At 37.1% G+C, this 17,649-nt stretch overlaps 1 protein-coding gene across 1 annotated transcript in view; it reads left to right on the forward strand.

The window, feature by feature from the left end:
* Positions 1–6,370: 6,370 nt before the first annotated feature.
* The window catches only part of Mapmodulin (acidic leucine-rich nuclear phosphoprotein 32 mapmodulin), a 157,267-nt gene continuing 145,988 nt past the window's right edge, over positions 6,371–17,649 (forward strand). The window contains exon 1 of the mRNA XM_067157066.2: positions 6,371–6,712. Within this exon, the coding sequence (XP_067013167.1) occupies positions 6,665–6,712 (48 nt within the window). The 5' untranslated portion in view covers positions 6,371–6,664. The remainder of the gene's footprint in view (positions 6,713–17,649) is intronic.

Consider the following 17,649-nt stretch of genomic DNA (forward strand, 5'->3'; position numbering starts at 1 on the left):
CAAAAAGATAGGATCTAGACAAGTTGAAAGTGAGGGATTGTTTCAAGGAACATGTTGCACAAGGACTAAATGAAAAGGCTGAAGGAAACACTATAGAGGAAGAGTGGAGAGTCATCAAAAATGAAGTCAGTAGGGCTGCTGAAGTAATGTTAGGTAGGAAGAAAAGATCAACTAAGAATCAGTGGATAACTCAGGAGATACTAGACCTGATTGATGAACGACGAAAATACAAGAATGCTAGAAATGAAGAGGGCAGAAAAGAATACAGGCGATTAAAGAATCAAGTGGATAAAAAGTGCAAGGTAGCTAAGGAAGACTGGCTGAAGAAGAAGTGCAAGGATGTCGAAGGCTGTATGGTCCTGGGAAAGGTAGATGCTGCATACAGGAAAATCAAGGAAACCTTTGGAGAAAGGAAATCTAGGTGTATGAATATTAAGAGCTCAGATGGAAAGCCACTTCTAGGGAAAGAAGACAAAGCAGAAAGATGGCAGGAACATATCCAACAGTTGTATCAAGGGAAAGATGTAGATAATTTGGTTCTGGAACATGAAGAGGCTGTTGATGCTGATGAAATGGGAGACCCAATTTTGAGGTGAGAGTTTGACAGAGCTGTGATTGACCTAAATAGGAACAAGGCACCTGGAATTGATGACATTCCCTCTGAATTACTGACTGCCTTAGGAGAAACCAGCATGGCAAGGTTATTTCATTTAGTGTGCAAGATGAAGTCCCATCCGATTTTTGGCAGAATGTTGTTATACCTATTCCCAAGAAAGCCGGTGCTGACAGGTGTGAAAACTACCATACCATTAGTTTAGCATCTCATGCCTGCAAAATTTTAACACGTATTATTTACAGAAGAATGGAAAAACATGTTGAAGCTGAGTTGGGAGAAGATCAATTTGGCTTCAGAAGAAATGTAGGAACACGTGAAGCAATCCTGACTTTACGTCTGATCTTAGAGGATCGAATCAAGAAGGACAAGCCCACGTACATGGCATTCATAGATCTAGAAAAGGCATTTGATAATGTTGATTGGACCAAGCTATTTATGATTCTGAAGATGATAGGGATCATATACTGAGAACGAAGAATTATCTACAATCTGTATGAAAATCAGTCTGCAGTGATAAGAATCGAGGGCTTTAAAAAAGAAGCAGCAATCCAGAAAGGAGTGAGGCAAGGCTGCAGTTTGTCCCCTCTTATTTTCAATGTTTACATAGAACAGGCAGTAAAGGAAATCAAAGAGAAATCTGGAAAGGGAATCACAGTCCAAGGAGAGGAAATCAAAACCTTGAGATTTGCCAATGATATTGTTATTTTATCTGAGACTGCAGAAGATCTCGAGAAGTTGCTGAATGGTATGGATGAAGTCTTGGGTAAGGAGTACAAGATGAAAACAAATAAGTCCAAAACAAAAGTAATGAAGTGCAGTCGAACGATGTCAGGTGATGTAAGAAATATTAGATTAGGAAACGAAGTCTTAAAGGAAGTAGATGAATATTGTTACTTGGGTAGTAAAATAACTAACGATGGCAGAAGTAAGGAGGACATAAAATGCAGACTAGCACAAGCAAGGAAGAGCTTTCTTAAGAAAATAAATTTGCTCACTTCAAACATTGATATCGGAATTAGAAAGATGTTTTTGAAGACTTTCGTGTGGAACGTGGCATTGTATGGAAGTGAAACATGGACGATAACTAGCTCAGAAAGAAAGAGAATAGAAGCTTTTGAAATGTGGTGTTACAGAAGAATGCTGAAGGTGAGATGGATAGATCGAATCACGAATGAAGAGATACTGAATCGAATTGGTGAGAGGAGATCGATTTGGCTAAATTTATTACAAGTTGTCCATTTCATGACCGTATCGATGTTTAATCAAGAAGTAAGTATAAATAACCACCTAATCGATACTTTATTAATGCCTCAGGCAAAATTGAATAAAATTAAAACTTACAGGACATGTTTCGACCACTTAGTGGTCCTCTTCAGCTGTATAATTAAAGAACTGAAAAGAAAAACATTGACAATAAGCACAAATAAACGTTCTTAGGAGACTCCTTTGATAAAAATGGAGGTCATCAGAATAGGTCATCTTGCCTCTCGTTCTTGTTTGGAAAAGATGTTTATTCTGCGCTGTCTAGAGGGCCTGTCTTTGAGCGCGACCTGGTGAAGTAACGATGTGATACAGTTTGACAATTCATGGAAAGCTCTGGAGAGAAGGGAAGTAGAGTTATAACGTTATTTTAGATGGCGATATAACTCTACTTCCCTTCTCTCCAGAGCTTTCCATGTATTGTCAAACTGTATCACATCGTTACTTCACCAGGTCGCGCTCAAAGACAGACCCTCTAGATAGCGCAGAATAAACATCTTTTCCAAACAAGAACGAGAGGCAAGATGACCTATTCTGATGACCTCCATTTTTATCAAAGGAGTCTCCTAAGAACGTTTATTTGTGCTTATTGTCAATGTTTTTCTTTTCAGTTCTTTAATTATACAGCTGAAGAGGACCACTAAGTGGTCGAAACATGTCCTGTAAGTTTTAATTTTATTCAATTTTGCCTGAGGCATTAATAAAGTATCGATTAGGTGGTTATTTATACTTACTTCTTGGCTAAATTTGACGAGAAGAAGAGATAGAATGATAGGACACATCTTAAGACACCCAGGACTTGTTCAGTTGGTTTTTGAAGGAAGTATAGGTGGTAAGAACGGTAGGGGTAGACCAAGGTATGAATATGACAAGCAGATTAGAGCAGATATAGGATGCAATAGTTACGTAGAAATGAAAAGGTTAGCACAGGATAGGATGACATGGAAGGCTGCATCAAACCAGTCTATGGACTAAAGACTCAAACAACAACAACATCATATATAAATTTGAATACTTCTTTAGCATTAGTCACCTCCTCTATCTGGACATTATCCTTGTAACCAACAATCTTTACATACTGCTGACTGAATACTTTTGCCTTTTGAAGATGCTCACATACACACTCCCCTCGTTCATTAATTATTTCTGGAATGTCCTTCTTGGAAACGGTTTCTGCCTTAAAGTACCTATACATATTCTTCCATTTTTCACTAAAATTTGTACGGCTGCCAATTATGCTTGCCATCATGTTATCCTTAGCTGACTTCTTTGCTAGATTCAATTTCCTAGTAAGTTCCTTCAATTTCTCCTTACTTCCACAACCATTTCTAACTCTATTTCTTTCCAACCTGCACCTCCTTCTTAGTCTCTTTACTTCTCTGTTATAACATAGTGGATCTTTACCATTCCTTACCACCTTTAAAGGTAAAAACCTGTTTTCACATTCGTCAACAATTGCTTTAAACCCATCCCAGAGTCTGTTTACATTTTTATTTACTGTTTTCCACTGATCATAGTTACTTTTTAAAAACTGCCTCATGCCTGTTTTATCAGCCATATGGTACTGCCTAATAGTCCTACTTTTAAGACCTTCCTTTCTATCATATTTATTTTTAACTATGACAAAAACAGCTTCATGATCACTAATACCATCTATTACTTCGGTTTCTCTATAGACCTCATCTGGTTTTACCAGCACCATGTCCAGGATATTTTTCCGTCTAGTTGGTTCCATCACTTTCTGAATCAGCTGTCCTTCCCATATTAGCTTATTTGCCATTTGTTGGTCATGATTCCTGTCGTTCGCATTTCCTTCCCAATTGACATTTGGTAAATTCAGATCTCCCGCTACAATCACATTCCTTTCTATGTCATTTCCCACATAGCTGATTATCTTATCAAATAATTCTGAATCCATGTCAGCGCTACGCTTTCCTAGAATGTACACTCCAAAGACATCAAGTTGCCTATTATCTTTAGAAATGAGCCTTACACCAAGAATTTCATGTTTGTCATCTTTAACTTTTTCGTAGCTTACAAATTCTTTTTTCACCAGAATGAATCCTCCCCCTCCCACCATACCAATCCTATCTTTACGATACACACTCCAGTTCCGTGAGAAAATTTCTGCATCCATTACATCATTTCTCAGCCATGATTCAACTCCTATTACAATATCTGGTAAGTATATATGTGTTAAAATACTTAATTCTATTCCTTTCTTTGTAATACTTCTACAGTTCAACACTAAAATTTTTATGTCATCCCTACTTGACTTCCATATTTCTGTACCCTTATCACCGCTCCTTAGACCAACCTGTTTCACTGAATGTACCTCCCTTCCAAACAAATTTCCTAACTTATACGTACCACTGCGGTTTAAGTGAAGGCCATCTGTGCGCAGATCTCTATCTCCTATCCACTCATTAGGATCTAGAAATTTCACTCCCAATTTCCCACATTGTCAGGACGGCACCTGAAGATATGGTTAAAACTGACACATTCTTAATTCATTGCGGTGTCCATGAAGTTAATCTGAAAAAATGATAGATAAAATGAAATAAAATTAATGAACTTAAGAAAGAGCATGTTAGTCAAATGGCGTGGGTTATACTGAAAAGGTGGTCCTTACGACATTAATTTAATAATTATTACTGCAATATTATTGGGATAATGTTTTTGTCAGTTAACCTTTACTTTGTTATTGAGTGTATTTTCCAAAATATTGAGAAACATAAAATATAGCCTATCCCTAAAATAAAATTGCCCACATACAAAAAAATGGTGTGGTTTGTTACACATAACCTTCCCAAATCTGTTGACTTCCCTCGATACTCAGTTCATATCTAAGCAAGAGTGCAAAAATATAGAGGCCTTTTGGGATTAGAACCCTCTCAGCTTTATAGATGTGCTTCTTTCAAAAAAAAAAAAAGAAGAAAAAAAAGAAAGCAATATAAAGCTCCTAGAGGGTGATGGCCTTTTTAGGGTAAGGAGACGAGAAGCAGTGATTTAAGGTGCAGAGGAGGGCGAAGAGGGTGGCCGTGTTGTCTATAAAAGGAACTGTCCCGGCATTCGCGTTAGTGAGAATAGAAAACCACGCAAAGCCATTCTCAGGGCAGCTGGCAGTGGGACCAGCCCACCACCTTGTGAACATACAGCTGTAGAGCTGAAGCCACCATTAAGGCGAAGCCTACTCTGATCACTCCTAACCCTGTGGGTGGGGCGGTAGAATAACACCTACGGTAAGGCAACTAAAAGGGGACCCAGGGACTATTAGCTTGGGAGAGTGGGTTGGCGAGCACGGGGGCCTTAGCTGAGTCCTAGCATTGCTTCCACTTTCTTGTGCCAGGCTCCTAACTTTCATCTGTCCTCCCTTGGTCAACTCGTGTTCTTTTCGACCCCGACGGTATTAGGTTGCGAATTTTAGGAAGTCTTTTATTTTTATGCCCTTCATGACCCTTGTCTTTCTTTGGCCGATATCTTCATTTTTTGAAGTGTCGAATCCCTTGCCTACTTGTACTTCATCTCAAAATAAAAATCACCACCACCACATCTGATCGGTCCAGCTTCAAGAGAAGCTGTGTCCTAAACTCTTTGCCATCCATACTCGTGTCTCGGATTTAAGCTGAGACGATACGGAATGAGTGTGATTAGGACGAAGAAAATCGCGCCTTGCTTTCTATGAATTACTTCCCTGTAAAACATTTTCTTATCATTTACACATGTTACTCTTCATAAATTAAACTATTTCCGCGATTATTTGAACTGCAAGTCTTATAATGCATGCTTCGGAGAACAATCTTCCGCTGGCTGATGACATGATAAACCTGCCTTTGTTAATCCATGGTTTCATTCTTGTCAACATCAGTGGCATGGATATTTCCGAAGCACCAGCCACCTGTTTGTTATTTTCAGCTACCAACTACTTCGCGTTGGAAATGAAACAACTCGCCAGAATCAATACGGGCTTCTATATCGATTTTCGCCGCAAGAGGGAAGGGCGGACTTGCCGAGGATTCGCATGAACATTTCTGTGGCATCGCTTACATTCTGCTACGAGCGTGCAGACTTGACACGGTACGATACTACTGCTTGATTTTAGGAATTCATACAACGTTGATATTCAGGTCCACACCGAACCACGGTTTTAAGTGAAGTGCTTATGAGCGGCGTCGTTCTCGAAAGCTATCATCATACATCGTTACGTTGATTTTACCATTCTCTGATATAGACTTCCTAACGAGTTGAGGACTTGTACATCATACGATAATATTGTCTAAAATCCGTGAAGATATTGTCAGCTATTTCAGTACTATCTATTAGAAACAGTTTGCTTAATGGCTATGCCTGCAGTTTTTTGTGCGTATGTTATATTTCTAATAGAGTAATTGAAGTGTTTATGTTCGGTAGTAGAATAATCTAAATAACCTTCTTTCCCAGGAAATGATGATTTTGCGTAATAAAGCCTAGGATGTACCTGTTTTACGCGTCGGAAGAATAATATTATCGATCAATAATTTCTAGTTTCACTCAACAGATGGCACGTATATCGCATCAGAGTTTCACTAAGTAACGTGATTGGTTCCTTCGAAAGTAGTCCCATCCATGTGTTACATTTCCCGCCTCTTGTGTTCTGTTATTGTGTAGACCCCTCTAAGACGGTATTGGGCCACCGCGAATACGTTGTGGCGACTGTCCGTCATTCCCGGTTTGAAGGCAAAGGTTGAAGGAAGCTCTGCGGAGTCGTTTGTTACAGTGTACCAGAGAACGAAAACTGTTCAGTGCAGCATGGAAAAGAGGATACAGCTCGAGAAGAGAGGAAGAGATCCGGAAGAGGTGTGTATTGTAGCTAGAATTGTGAAATTATGACTTGGAAATCAAAATGCTTTAATGAAACGTAGTGTGAATGGAATAAGTTAATACCATATTAAATGAAGGTATAAAGTGACATATTTAAGGAAAATTTGATTATGAGCGATACGACTTCTGCTAAAGTTTGGTAGATTTGTCCAAAACTAATTAGATTTCTTAATTGTGTCAACGTGTTGCGTCTCTGCTGGGTCTGACGAATACACATTCTGAATAGAATGAGTAAATTTTTTATTGTAGTTGATGGCATTTAGCGTTGTTTGAATGGCACGATATTTAGATATATCGGGAATAATTTTAGGATAGTGTGTGTGTTGTTATTCTTCATACAACAACAAACATTTATCATCACGTATAGAAACAAGCATGGATTGAAGTCATTATTAGCGTGTGATCGAGTTATTTATTAATCGTATTTATGTGTGCAGTGCGTGCACACGTATATATAGTATTTTTTTTCGTCTTTCAAAGTAATTTTTGGGACAATTGTGGAATATTACTTCGAAGTATGTGCACAGAGAGAAACTTTTTACTTTTGATGTTTGGTATGTAGGCAAGTTATTTCTATTTTCGATGTTTTCCTGTTATTTAAAAGAGTACTAATAGAGTTTGTACTAGAATAAATGCAACAAACTCTTTCTATCATTGTCCTCGTGTTGAAATACATATGTGTTTTGGTTTAATGATAATGATGCTTGGTGGAGGCCATATTGGATAGTAATTGCATATTTAACATATTAATGGGTTAAGCATTTTCATAATGATATATATTTGTTATTTGTGATGCTTCAAAGTATGCTCTTCACATATGACATTCGCAAAACCAAGATTTATCTATGTTATTCAACTGCATTGCCGAGGTCACAAATGGACGCGGCGTCTCGCGATCTCGCATGGTGTATTTACACCGGTGTAAGAGACCTGAAGAGACTCGAATTTTGCTACATCGGCCGTACTGAAGACGTAAGAGTTCTTGGTTGATTACACGCAGGCTGCTGAAGTGTCATGAAAATGCTTGTAATCAATTTGACATATTTTATGTCGTTGGAGTTGTGTTTTTGCGGGTTGCTAAGCGGCCATGATTGATGTGTGACCCTGGTGCGCGTTTACTCAAAACGGGCACGTAGGCAGCTTCCTTGTTGACTCAAAATATTCACTTTTCGCTCAGTAATTGCCTAGTATTGCTCGTGAATGTGCCACTATACCTACCAGCTATAAAGTGGGCAGGTACTTGTAGTCATTATGATATAACTAAATACCAATAGGGCTCGATTCTCCACCTTCCTTCCGTAACCGCGGTGTAGTTACTCTGCCCCTCTCCTATTCTATGCGCTGTACTGTATACAGGGTTCGGAAATCGCAGTGCGATCGATAAAGTAGTGCACTTTATAGTTCGGTTTAAAAGGACGTAATGCATTTTGTTAATGTATACATTTCATTGTAGCGACAATGTTGTTCAGGTGTAATAATATTGCACTAGTGCGGGACATTGCACATATTATCACGGGCAATGCGATCCATAGTGTTATGTTGAAGGGGGCGTTCCTTTCCGACGCGGCGAGCGCTTAATTCAATATCATATTTTCGTATCAAGCATGTCGTGATGAATAAATGACCATGGTTAAATCAAGTCTGGAATGTCGTGGAAGACCTCTTTCCACTTTGTAGAAGTAATTTGATGTACTAGATTCATAACTGCTTGCGCAAGTCACTGAACAGAGTTCTTAGTACTGACATTTATTGTACTATATATGACAGTTTCCTGTCAATTTTCATTATAACTTTGAAACCAGACACTTGGTCTCTTTAAAAACTACATTTTTATGATGGCTCATATGACATGTTCTATTTTATTTCCCCATTCGTGTGCATTATGAGTGTTCGTAATTTTTTCGTCAGTTGAAAGTGGAACTAACATAGTGGTCGTCAATTGTACCCCACCCCCTTGCCAGAAAATGCAGCTTCCTTTAGCACATTTGAACATAACTAACAAATAAAATTAAAATTAGAGTATCGCAGAGTAAAAAAAATATACACTAAAACAGTAGGTAGGCAGCCGTGCCCTGGCATCTTAGCCGGGTTAAAGTAGGTAAGGTGCATTAGGCTAAGTTAGCTCGGGCAGTAGAGTGCTGGCCTTCTTAGCCCAATTTGGCAGGTTTGATCCTGGATCAGTCCAATGCTATTTGAAGGTGCTCAAATACTTGAGCCCTGTGTACGTAGATTTACTGGCACGTAAAAACTCCTGCGAGACAAAATTCTCGCACCTCGGCGTCTCCGAAAACCGTAAGTAGTTAATGGTACATAAAAACCAAAAACATTAGTTAAAATACAATACAAATAATGAAAAACTAATTCCACATTTAAACATTTAAGGATACCATAAATTTGATTTTGAAGAACGTGATTTGATGGGAATTATTTCATTAAATAGTGAATTGTTATAATAATAAGAGAAGTGCACAACGTGCATAGATGTTCTGCATATGCTAATCATCCAGACTCTTTCTTGTATCGATATTCATAGAATTGATATTCATAGTCTGGATGATGAGCACACTCCAGATGCTAAGAATATAGTTTAATTTATTTTTCAGATTTCACACTTAGTTCATCCCAAATTTTAATGTTGATTGTGTGTTTGTACATTAGTTTCCATGTCAATAGTGTGTTTTTACACTCGTCTAGTTATTAGATGTATTACATTAAGGCTGAATATGGCCAGCCAAGGACGAAACTAGTCCCTAGTTTAATAATGTAATTCAATAATATTGCATAATATAGTATTAAAAAAGGTGGACCATACAACATTAAGTTAATAATTATTATTACAGTCATCTTCAATTGTGTTACATGTAGGCTTTGGGAAACTATTCTTTCTGATTATATTAGACATGTCTGCAAAATTACTAACTGGTTTGTAGGGCTTCAGCAAGATGTAGCAGGTAGCATATTTACTCCCATAATTTCCCTCTTAAAATTTAGAGGGCAAAACATGAAAGGGGGGGGGGGGGGGGTAATTGTATGCATGTTATGCTATGACTATGAAAAAATCGGATGTAAAATTGTGATAAACAGCTTCAAAAAGCAGCTGGAATAAAGTGAACTTGATCTTCGGGTCCACCGTAGCAACACAAATATTGCATAATAAGTATCAGGCATAAAAATTGTGTGAATCAAAATTAGCCCATTAAGTATGTAAATAAAATCAATGTACCTGTCCTTTGCCCTCCACAGTTTTCTTCCGAAGATGTACCGGTAGATGGATAATATTCATCGCAGGAATTGTTCGTATACATTTTGTCGTCCCACATGCCGTTATCCTCAGCCATCCATTGTGTTAGATGTTTCGGTCTTCTTGAAGCTCTTCGTGACAGTGTCTTCCATGATCAGATTCCAAGCTCGAAGAACTAAGAGCCCAATTATTCAATGCCGGGTCTCTTAATGCTGCCTCTTTTTGTTGTTTCGAAGGAAGCATGTGCCATTCATTCTGCATAAAAGCGGTGGAGATGATCTTTGGAAGGTTTGTTCCAAGAGACATTTAGCAGCTGTAAAATCGTTGTTAGCCCACCTGTTAATATGGCGGGAATGGTGTTGAGACGGGTCATCCAATTTTTAATGGGCTCCTAAATATCAAACTGTCCAAAACAAGCATAGATTTTTCATGAAGTAAAGCTGCAGGATATAATACTTAATTTGGTTGCTATGGAGTGACAATTGCCAATACATTCTTATTGCTTTGAAGACAATCCTGGTCGCAGGATCGAAACACATCAGCTGATTATTAACATTACGTGACCTAATATCCCCAATTTATGTCGTTGAGTGGTCATGAAAGTCTACATATTGAGAAAGCTCTTGGTTACAGTAAAATGAAAATGTTAAAGGTCCACCTTTTCAATACCATGAATGTTCATTGATCTGAGTATATATCGCATAACGTTTAAAGAAGTTTGGTACTAGTTTCGACACTCGCTGTATGTCATCCTCAGCCAACGAATTAATTGAGCAAATTACAACTTATCAAATAGCAATATATAACACATGATAGCACCTAAAAGACAAATGTTAAACTATGACTAGTTAAAATATAAAACACTTGACAGCAAATACAAGGATTAATGTTAAAAGTTAAATTATAACAAGTTAGAACAATGAATGCAAATCAGAGAAAGTAACACAATAGTTAGGGTATGATACACGAGAAAATAGTCCAGTATCCAGTATTCGGGAGATAGTAGATTCGAACCCCACTGTCGGCAGCCGTGAAAATGGTTTTCTGTGGTTTCCCATTTTTACACCAGGCAAATGCGCTTCCTTCCTGCTCCTAGCCCTTTCCTGTCCCATCGTCGCCATAAGACCTATCTGTGTCGGTGCAACGTAAAGCAAGTAGCAAAAAAAAAAAGTCCAGCTTGAGGTTTGTGATATATATGATGTTATGTGATATATACTCACAAAAATAAACATCCATGGTATTGACATGGTATTAACATTTTCATTGTACTGTAATCCCAGTTCAATACGGAACAAAATGAAGTTTCTAACTTTCAAAAAGCTCCTGGTTGTCGATCCCACACAACTTTCAGCCAGCCTTTCATTTAAATCAGGTGACATTCATCCTTGCTCCTGCCCTCAAATGAAAATGCCAGCTGGAAGATTGCACTTCGACAGAGTTATTCTTTTGAAAACTACAAAGGGTGATAGCTTTCTGTCGTCTGCCGTAACTGCTAACATGATAAATTCTCCGCGCCTGTTGTTTTAATTAAGACATTAGACGCACTCTTCATCTGCACCATCATACTTCGCATTATATAAAAATAAACGGGAGTTTGGTCCAAGTTTTGATTTGAGAAAGAAGAAAATAATTTTCTTGTCCATGTTTGATGACTAACTTTGGAAATTAGATTAATTTTCCATGTAATCGTGTTGTAGACAGTAAGCCAGCATGGTTTGTTTTTGCAGACTAAGTTTATCTCTGCATAAAATGAACACACCATCCCATTGTAATGTCACATTTATTTTCTATGTCCTTTTAATATGCATCATTTCATATGATACAGCAATCCCATCATTTCCCAGTTCTACTACATAGTCAAGCACTTCTTTCTCATCCTTAGGAATTTTTCTGCAATCTGGACCACAAAACAATCATCCCATTTTGCATGTCGCTTTCCAATTAACTCGCCTTGTTGTTATAAGAGACCAAATGCAGCTATCTGTGGTCCCACATGGAGGCAGGGCAGGGTAGCAGGTAATTGGAAGGTATGGTTAATGGTCTTGGAGTTTTCGTTCGCAGATGCATGGAATCAAAGAAACAGGCTTATTAGGTGCAAGGGGTGTCCGATTTCTTACCAGACACACTAGTGGAAATTATACGGCATGCGAAAATGCAAGAATAGTATTTAGAAAGTATGTCTTAAAGGGAATTATGCAAGTAAATGCAGGATTTTCAAGTCAAATAGACTGTATCACAATGATCTACCTAAGGAATTTGATAGGGTAGGTCGTGGGAGACTACTGACAAAAAAGAGTGCAGTTGGACGTTAATGACTGAATGGGTAGTTATATTTCTAGAAAATGGAACTCGGTGAATTAGGGTAGGTTAAGCATTATCTGATCCTGTGGTCTTTAAGAGGGGAATTCTTCAGGGCAGTATTATTGGACCTTTATTTTCTTTTACATATAAATGAGTAAAGAACTGGATTTCTAGAAAATGGATCTCTGAGAATTAGAGTAGGTGAAGCATTATCAGATCCTGCAATCCAGAGGTTCTCAACCTTTGTGTGCCTTCGCCTCCTTTTCATCCGCAAAGTATTTCACACCTTCCTAGTGAATTATTGATTTATGAAAGTTCTACTTTTCTGTTTGGGGTTAATATCTAAAAAAAAGTTGTATAGTGATATTATTATTATTATTATTATTATTATTATGAGTGCTTAATACATAATATTACATATTTTTAAGTAATAGTTATAATTCAAATGCTTTACAAAGAAACGGGTACGATGCGCAAAGGTATCACCGAGATATCACTATAAAATTTGTCACAAATGGAACATAACAATTGCTTTTACACATATCAAGTGAAAAATCCCTGGCAAATAAAGAAATATTTCATTTTTGGAGTATATTATGTATGCGTACTTTACCACTTTACAAGTACATTTGGTGTTACGCTCACAGTGACACGTATGTCTTTTGTCTCACACGTTGAAAATTTCGTGTGTAATGTCTTTGTTCGCTGAAGTTCTTTGATCACGAGTTGTCGACAAGTGCTGTAATTTTCACGGTACTGCTGTAAAAAGAAGAAAAAAATGACATCATTTCGTGAATTGTATCGGGATATGCAAGATTTAATAGGCGACAAAAATCTATGGCCAATGTACATAAGAAAAATTCTGTGGACTAGTGAACTAAAATACAGAGACAGATTACCGATCACAGTGTTTTTTTTTTTTGGAAATGGCTGTCCTATGGACTTTTTCATAGAGTTTCTCAAAGGATGTAGAAGAAAGAGTAACGTCCTAACTCCTAAAAAAAATTCGAAGTTTATAGGAATCTGGAAATGGTTAGAGAAATGTGTTGAAGAAAAAAGGATGGATATTTTGCGGAAAAGAACATATTATGACATATCGTTAGGACAAGTTGTGGACTTGTGCCCTAACTGATTCATTAAGTTATTTATTGGTCCAGGGATCATGCTACTTTCGTTCGAAAAAATTAAAAAAATATTTATTGGTCCAGGGATCATGTTATATTTCTTTCAACAAAAATAAATTTTTGTGGTACTTACGATATCTCTCTGTAATCTGCTGCACCAAGTTGTTGAAAGCGTCCTTAGTGGTTTTCCCGTAGATATCCAGCCACATGAACTGGTCAATGTGCTCTGGGAGCAGTTTGGAGTTCATTACTCCCATGTTTCTGGCATAACGTTTTAGTCGTGCACAGTAGCCTTCAACTTGGTTGGTGCAGGTACCAGTGATAGGATCCACGAAATTTCAGCTGTGATTAACGGTTTTGTGTATGAACGGTGAAACCCCCCCCAAAGTAGACAATTTTGAATAACCCCGCCAACAGTCAGTCCATAATTCAGTGCTAGGTAGAACATGTTCCAAAATATCAGTCAATGTTTTAGATTTTCTGTTATCTACGTAAATAATCATTCCCCTTTTTTTTGTGTGTCATACAGGCCGAAAATCCATTTGTGCTGAACTACTCTTCCAACATTATATTTTCTTTTCGTAATGACACTTTCATCTAATTGAACTACAGTACCTACACCACCGAACTGAAAGTAATCTTTATCATTGATCAATTTCCACGAACAAATGTCGCGGAAATATCTATACTGCTGCAGTACACAGGCCCTCCTCATGTTTAAAATATTTGCACTCGCTAAAACGCGTGTTTTCGACGCCCATAACCACATTAAAATAAAGATAGTTTTCAACTCTAATTTGGAATTGATGAAGAATGTGCCTTTTCTTAGGCTTCTGAAATTCTTGCACCTTCTGCATCTGAAAATAAATCCTAGTAATCCACTCCTCTCTTTCCTCACCAAAGTGCAGTTTCCTCTACAGTTGGTGCTCACACATCTCCCTTCCTTCGGCAATAGCTTAAGGTCTTGTAATTTAACAATAACCTGTTCATTTGCCTCATCGAAAAATGAAATCACGTCGTAAGTACTGTTCACCTCCATTTTGCTTTTTGAACTACCCGCTCTACTCTTAATGCACAAAGATAATGAGAATCCACAGACATAGCACTCGCATTCCTCGGTGCTAGCCCTGGACCTCAAGAAAAGAACAAAAGACGGCATCAGCAGCGGAATACGACATAAACCAGTCCTGTCTACAAGCCTTAAGTATGTTTTCATATTTCTCAAATAACGAGGGTATTTCTTAATTTGCCAGGGATTTTTCACTTGATATGTGTAAAAGCAATTGTTATGTTCCATTTGTGACAAATTTTATAGTGATAGCTCGGTGATACCTTTGCGCACCATACCCCAAAGAAACTTGTGAATAACACGCATAATAATACAGGAAAATAAAACTAATTACAATAAATATTATGGAGGATTTTGTGCTCACTGCAATTATTATTTCAAACTAAATCATTTGATTTGATTTTGTAAGAATAGAATTAATGAATAATGAAAAGGCTGGCACTGATTTTTCTTTCACAAATTTTAAAATGTTTGGTTCGAACTGTGATATTTCACACCTCGATCACTTTCAACATCTAACCATGCTCGGTATTTTGATTTTATATAAGCCAGCGTAGAAAACTCGGATTCACATAGATATGTTGATAGAAACTGCTCAACACAATTTGAAAATATAATAAAAATATAAAAATTCTTTCCTTTAAATTTGTCATTCATTCACATTTGTCAGTTAATTTATTATTTTTCAGTTTTATCATTTTATAGCATTTCTTATACACAGGAAAAAGTGTGTAAAATTTTTTTAAAATGCAGGAATTTTTACTGTACTTCATTATAAAAATTCTTATATTTTTATAATTTTTTACACATTTCTTTACACGATTTATAAACACTAATTCCGTATGAATGTTACTATAAAGTATAATAATTTTAGGAAATTTTTTTTCTTATGTTTATGATTTAGCGGTACGATACGTTTTTGTAGCAAATTCGTGTGTGTTTTTCATTGCTTGCCACGCCCCCCCCCCCCCCCCCCCTCGGTTAAGAACCGTTGCTGTAATCATTAAGAGGGGAATACCTCAAGACTATTATTGGACCTTGGTTTTCTTATACATATACCATCTTACCAATGAAAAGTCCTTCTACAGTTGTTTAACACTTGTATAGTTATACAGCAAATAAACCCTGTATAAGCATTTTATATTTTCCTTACTAATAAACGTGGTATACACATTGTATTACTATACAGGACATATACACTCGTTCCAAAGCGTAGGATTCTCTTCCTGCAGTTCACTGGCTTTTTTCGCACGTTCACGGCCTTTATGATCGCTTCTGCTGGTTACCTATGAGCAAAACTTTCCGGAAAGGCGCGCATTAGCACGGCATATCGAAAAGGCAGTGGCAACACAAAGTGAGACATCTGGAAATTGGCTTATACTGATATCAATATTTCTTCAGCTTTCTTGTGTAATGAATGCCAAAAAATAAATGGAAAAGCTTAAGAAAAGATCAATAGCTCACCTAACTGGGATAGAACAGAAAACGTAGACAATTGTAATTGAATCGGCGAGTTGAAAAGTGTACACATTCCAAAATCCTTACTTTTAGGAGAAAGGAAAACCTGTTTTGTAGCTAAAAGAAAGGTTTGATAAAAAGGTTTCTATTAGGCATTTATACATCATATTTCTGCGTATTCAAGTACAAAGTATGGAAATCATTACGTACGGTTTTCAAGTTATACCATTTCTTATATCGAGGAATATGTCCCTTTTTAGGGTACTCAAATTTGATAACGATCTTTGTAGAGGCAGATAATGTATAATAAACTCGCAATTTCAAGTCTATTAAGCAGTAACACATTACTACACAAAAATACGTCCAACTATCATTCCTTTAATAGCCATTCATTGTCATTCCGTCTCATTAAAGTGTTTTACTTTACGAAGATGTCTAGCCTCCATAACCTCTGAATGGTGCATGTCTTCTATGTTTAACATACTGTGAAGATCATCGTTATCGTCCATTCTTTCAATGTGTGTTCAATGTTATATGGATAAGTCGAATATTTCACCACGATTATATTATTGTAGACAGTAAAAATTCCACGAAAATAAACTGCTCACGTTTTCCGTACTATCCCAGTTAGGAGCTTTTGATCTTTTCTTAAGCTTTTTCATTTCTTTCGTGGCGTTCATTACACAAGCAAGCTGAAGAAATGTTGATATCAGTATGAGCCAATTTTCAGCTCTCTCACTTTGTGTTGCCACGGCCTTTTCAATATGCTGTGCTACTGCGCGACTTTCCGGAAAGTTTTGCTCGTAGATAACCAGCAAAAGCGATCATAAAGGCGGTGTACTTGCAAAATACGTCAGTGAACTGCAGGAAGAGATTCCTAAGACTTGGAACGAGTGTATATGTGCTGTATAGTAATACAATGCGTATACCACGTTTATTAGTAAGAAAATTATACAACTCTTATACAGAGTTTATTCACTGTATAACTATACAAGTGTTAAACAACTGTATAAGGACTTATTATTAGTAAGAAGAATATAAATGATAAGAGTAAGGAACTGAACAACTAAGGTTAAGGTTGAAGGAAGAATGCTTGTAACCAATATTTGCCTTTTATGTCTAGTTTATGTAATTACAAACATATCCCAGCGTAGTTTAGTTAGTTGACTAAAAAAGTGCATGTTTCATTACTGTGGGTTGGAACACCTTCAGCTTAAAAATGGGTATTAAGATAAAAATTGCCACATATGAAATAAGAAAAAACAGTTATGGTGAGATAAAATATTCCTTCATAAAGAGTTCAAACATTCAGCAAGTCAGTGTTCAAATTTGTAATAAAATCTGTGTGTGTAAGGGGTCCTAGAAAGTGATCTTTCTTCAAAATTCTGGAGAAGTTGCTATAGATTTTAGTATGTACTCTAAATAACTTGCGGATGGCTATAGACTTAAATCTAAATTTAAAAGGAATTGCTTTTATTACAGTCTCCCTTCAATGTAGCTGAAGGTGTTCCGAACCAGAGGAGCAAACCATGTACCTTTTTTTAGTCATTTAACTAGATTTTAAGCTGGAATATGTTTGTAATTACATAAACTAGCCATAAAAAATCACATAAGTATTGGGAGGTGGGATTCTTCCTTCAACCACCTTAGTTCAGTCGATACCAATACAGGATGTCCAGCTCCGTGGCTAAATGGTTAGCGTGCTGGCCTTTAGTCACAG

Source organism: Anabrus simplex, chromosome 1 (assembly GCF_040414725.1).
Source record: "Anabrus simplex isolate iqAnaSimp1 chromosome 1, ASM4041472v1, whole genome shotgun sequence".
Taxonomy (NCBI): Eukaryota; Metazoa; Arthropoda; class Insecta; order Orthoptera; family Tettigoniidae; genus Anabrus; species Anabrus simplex.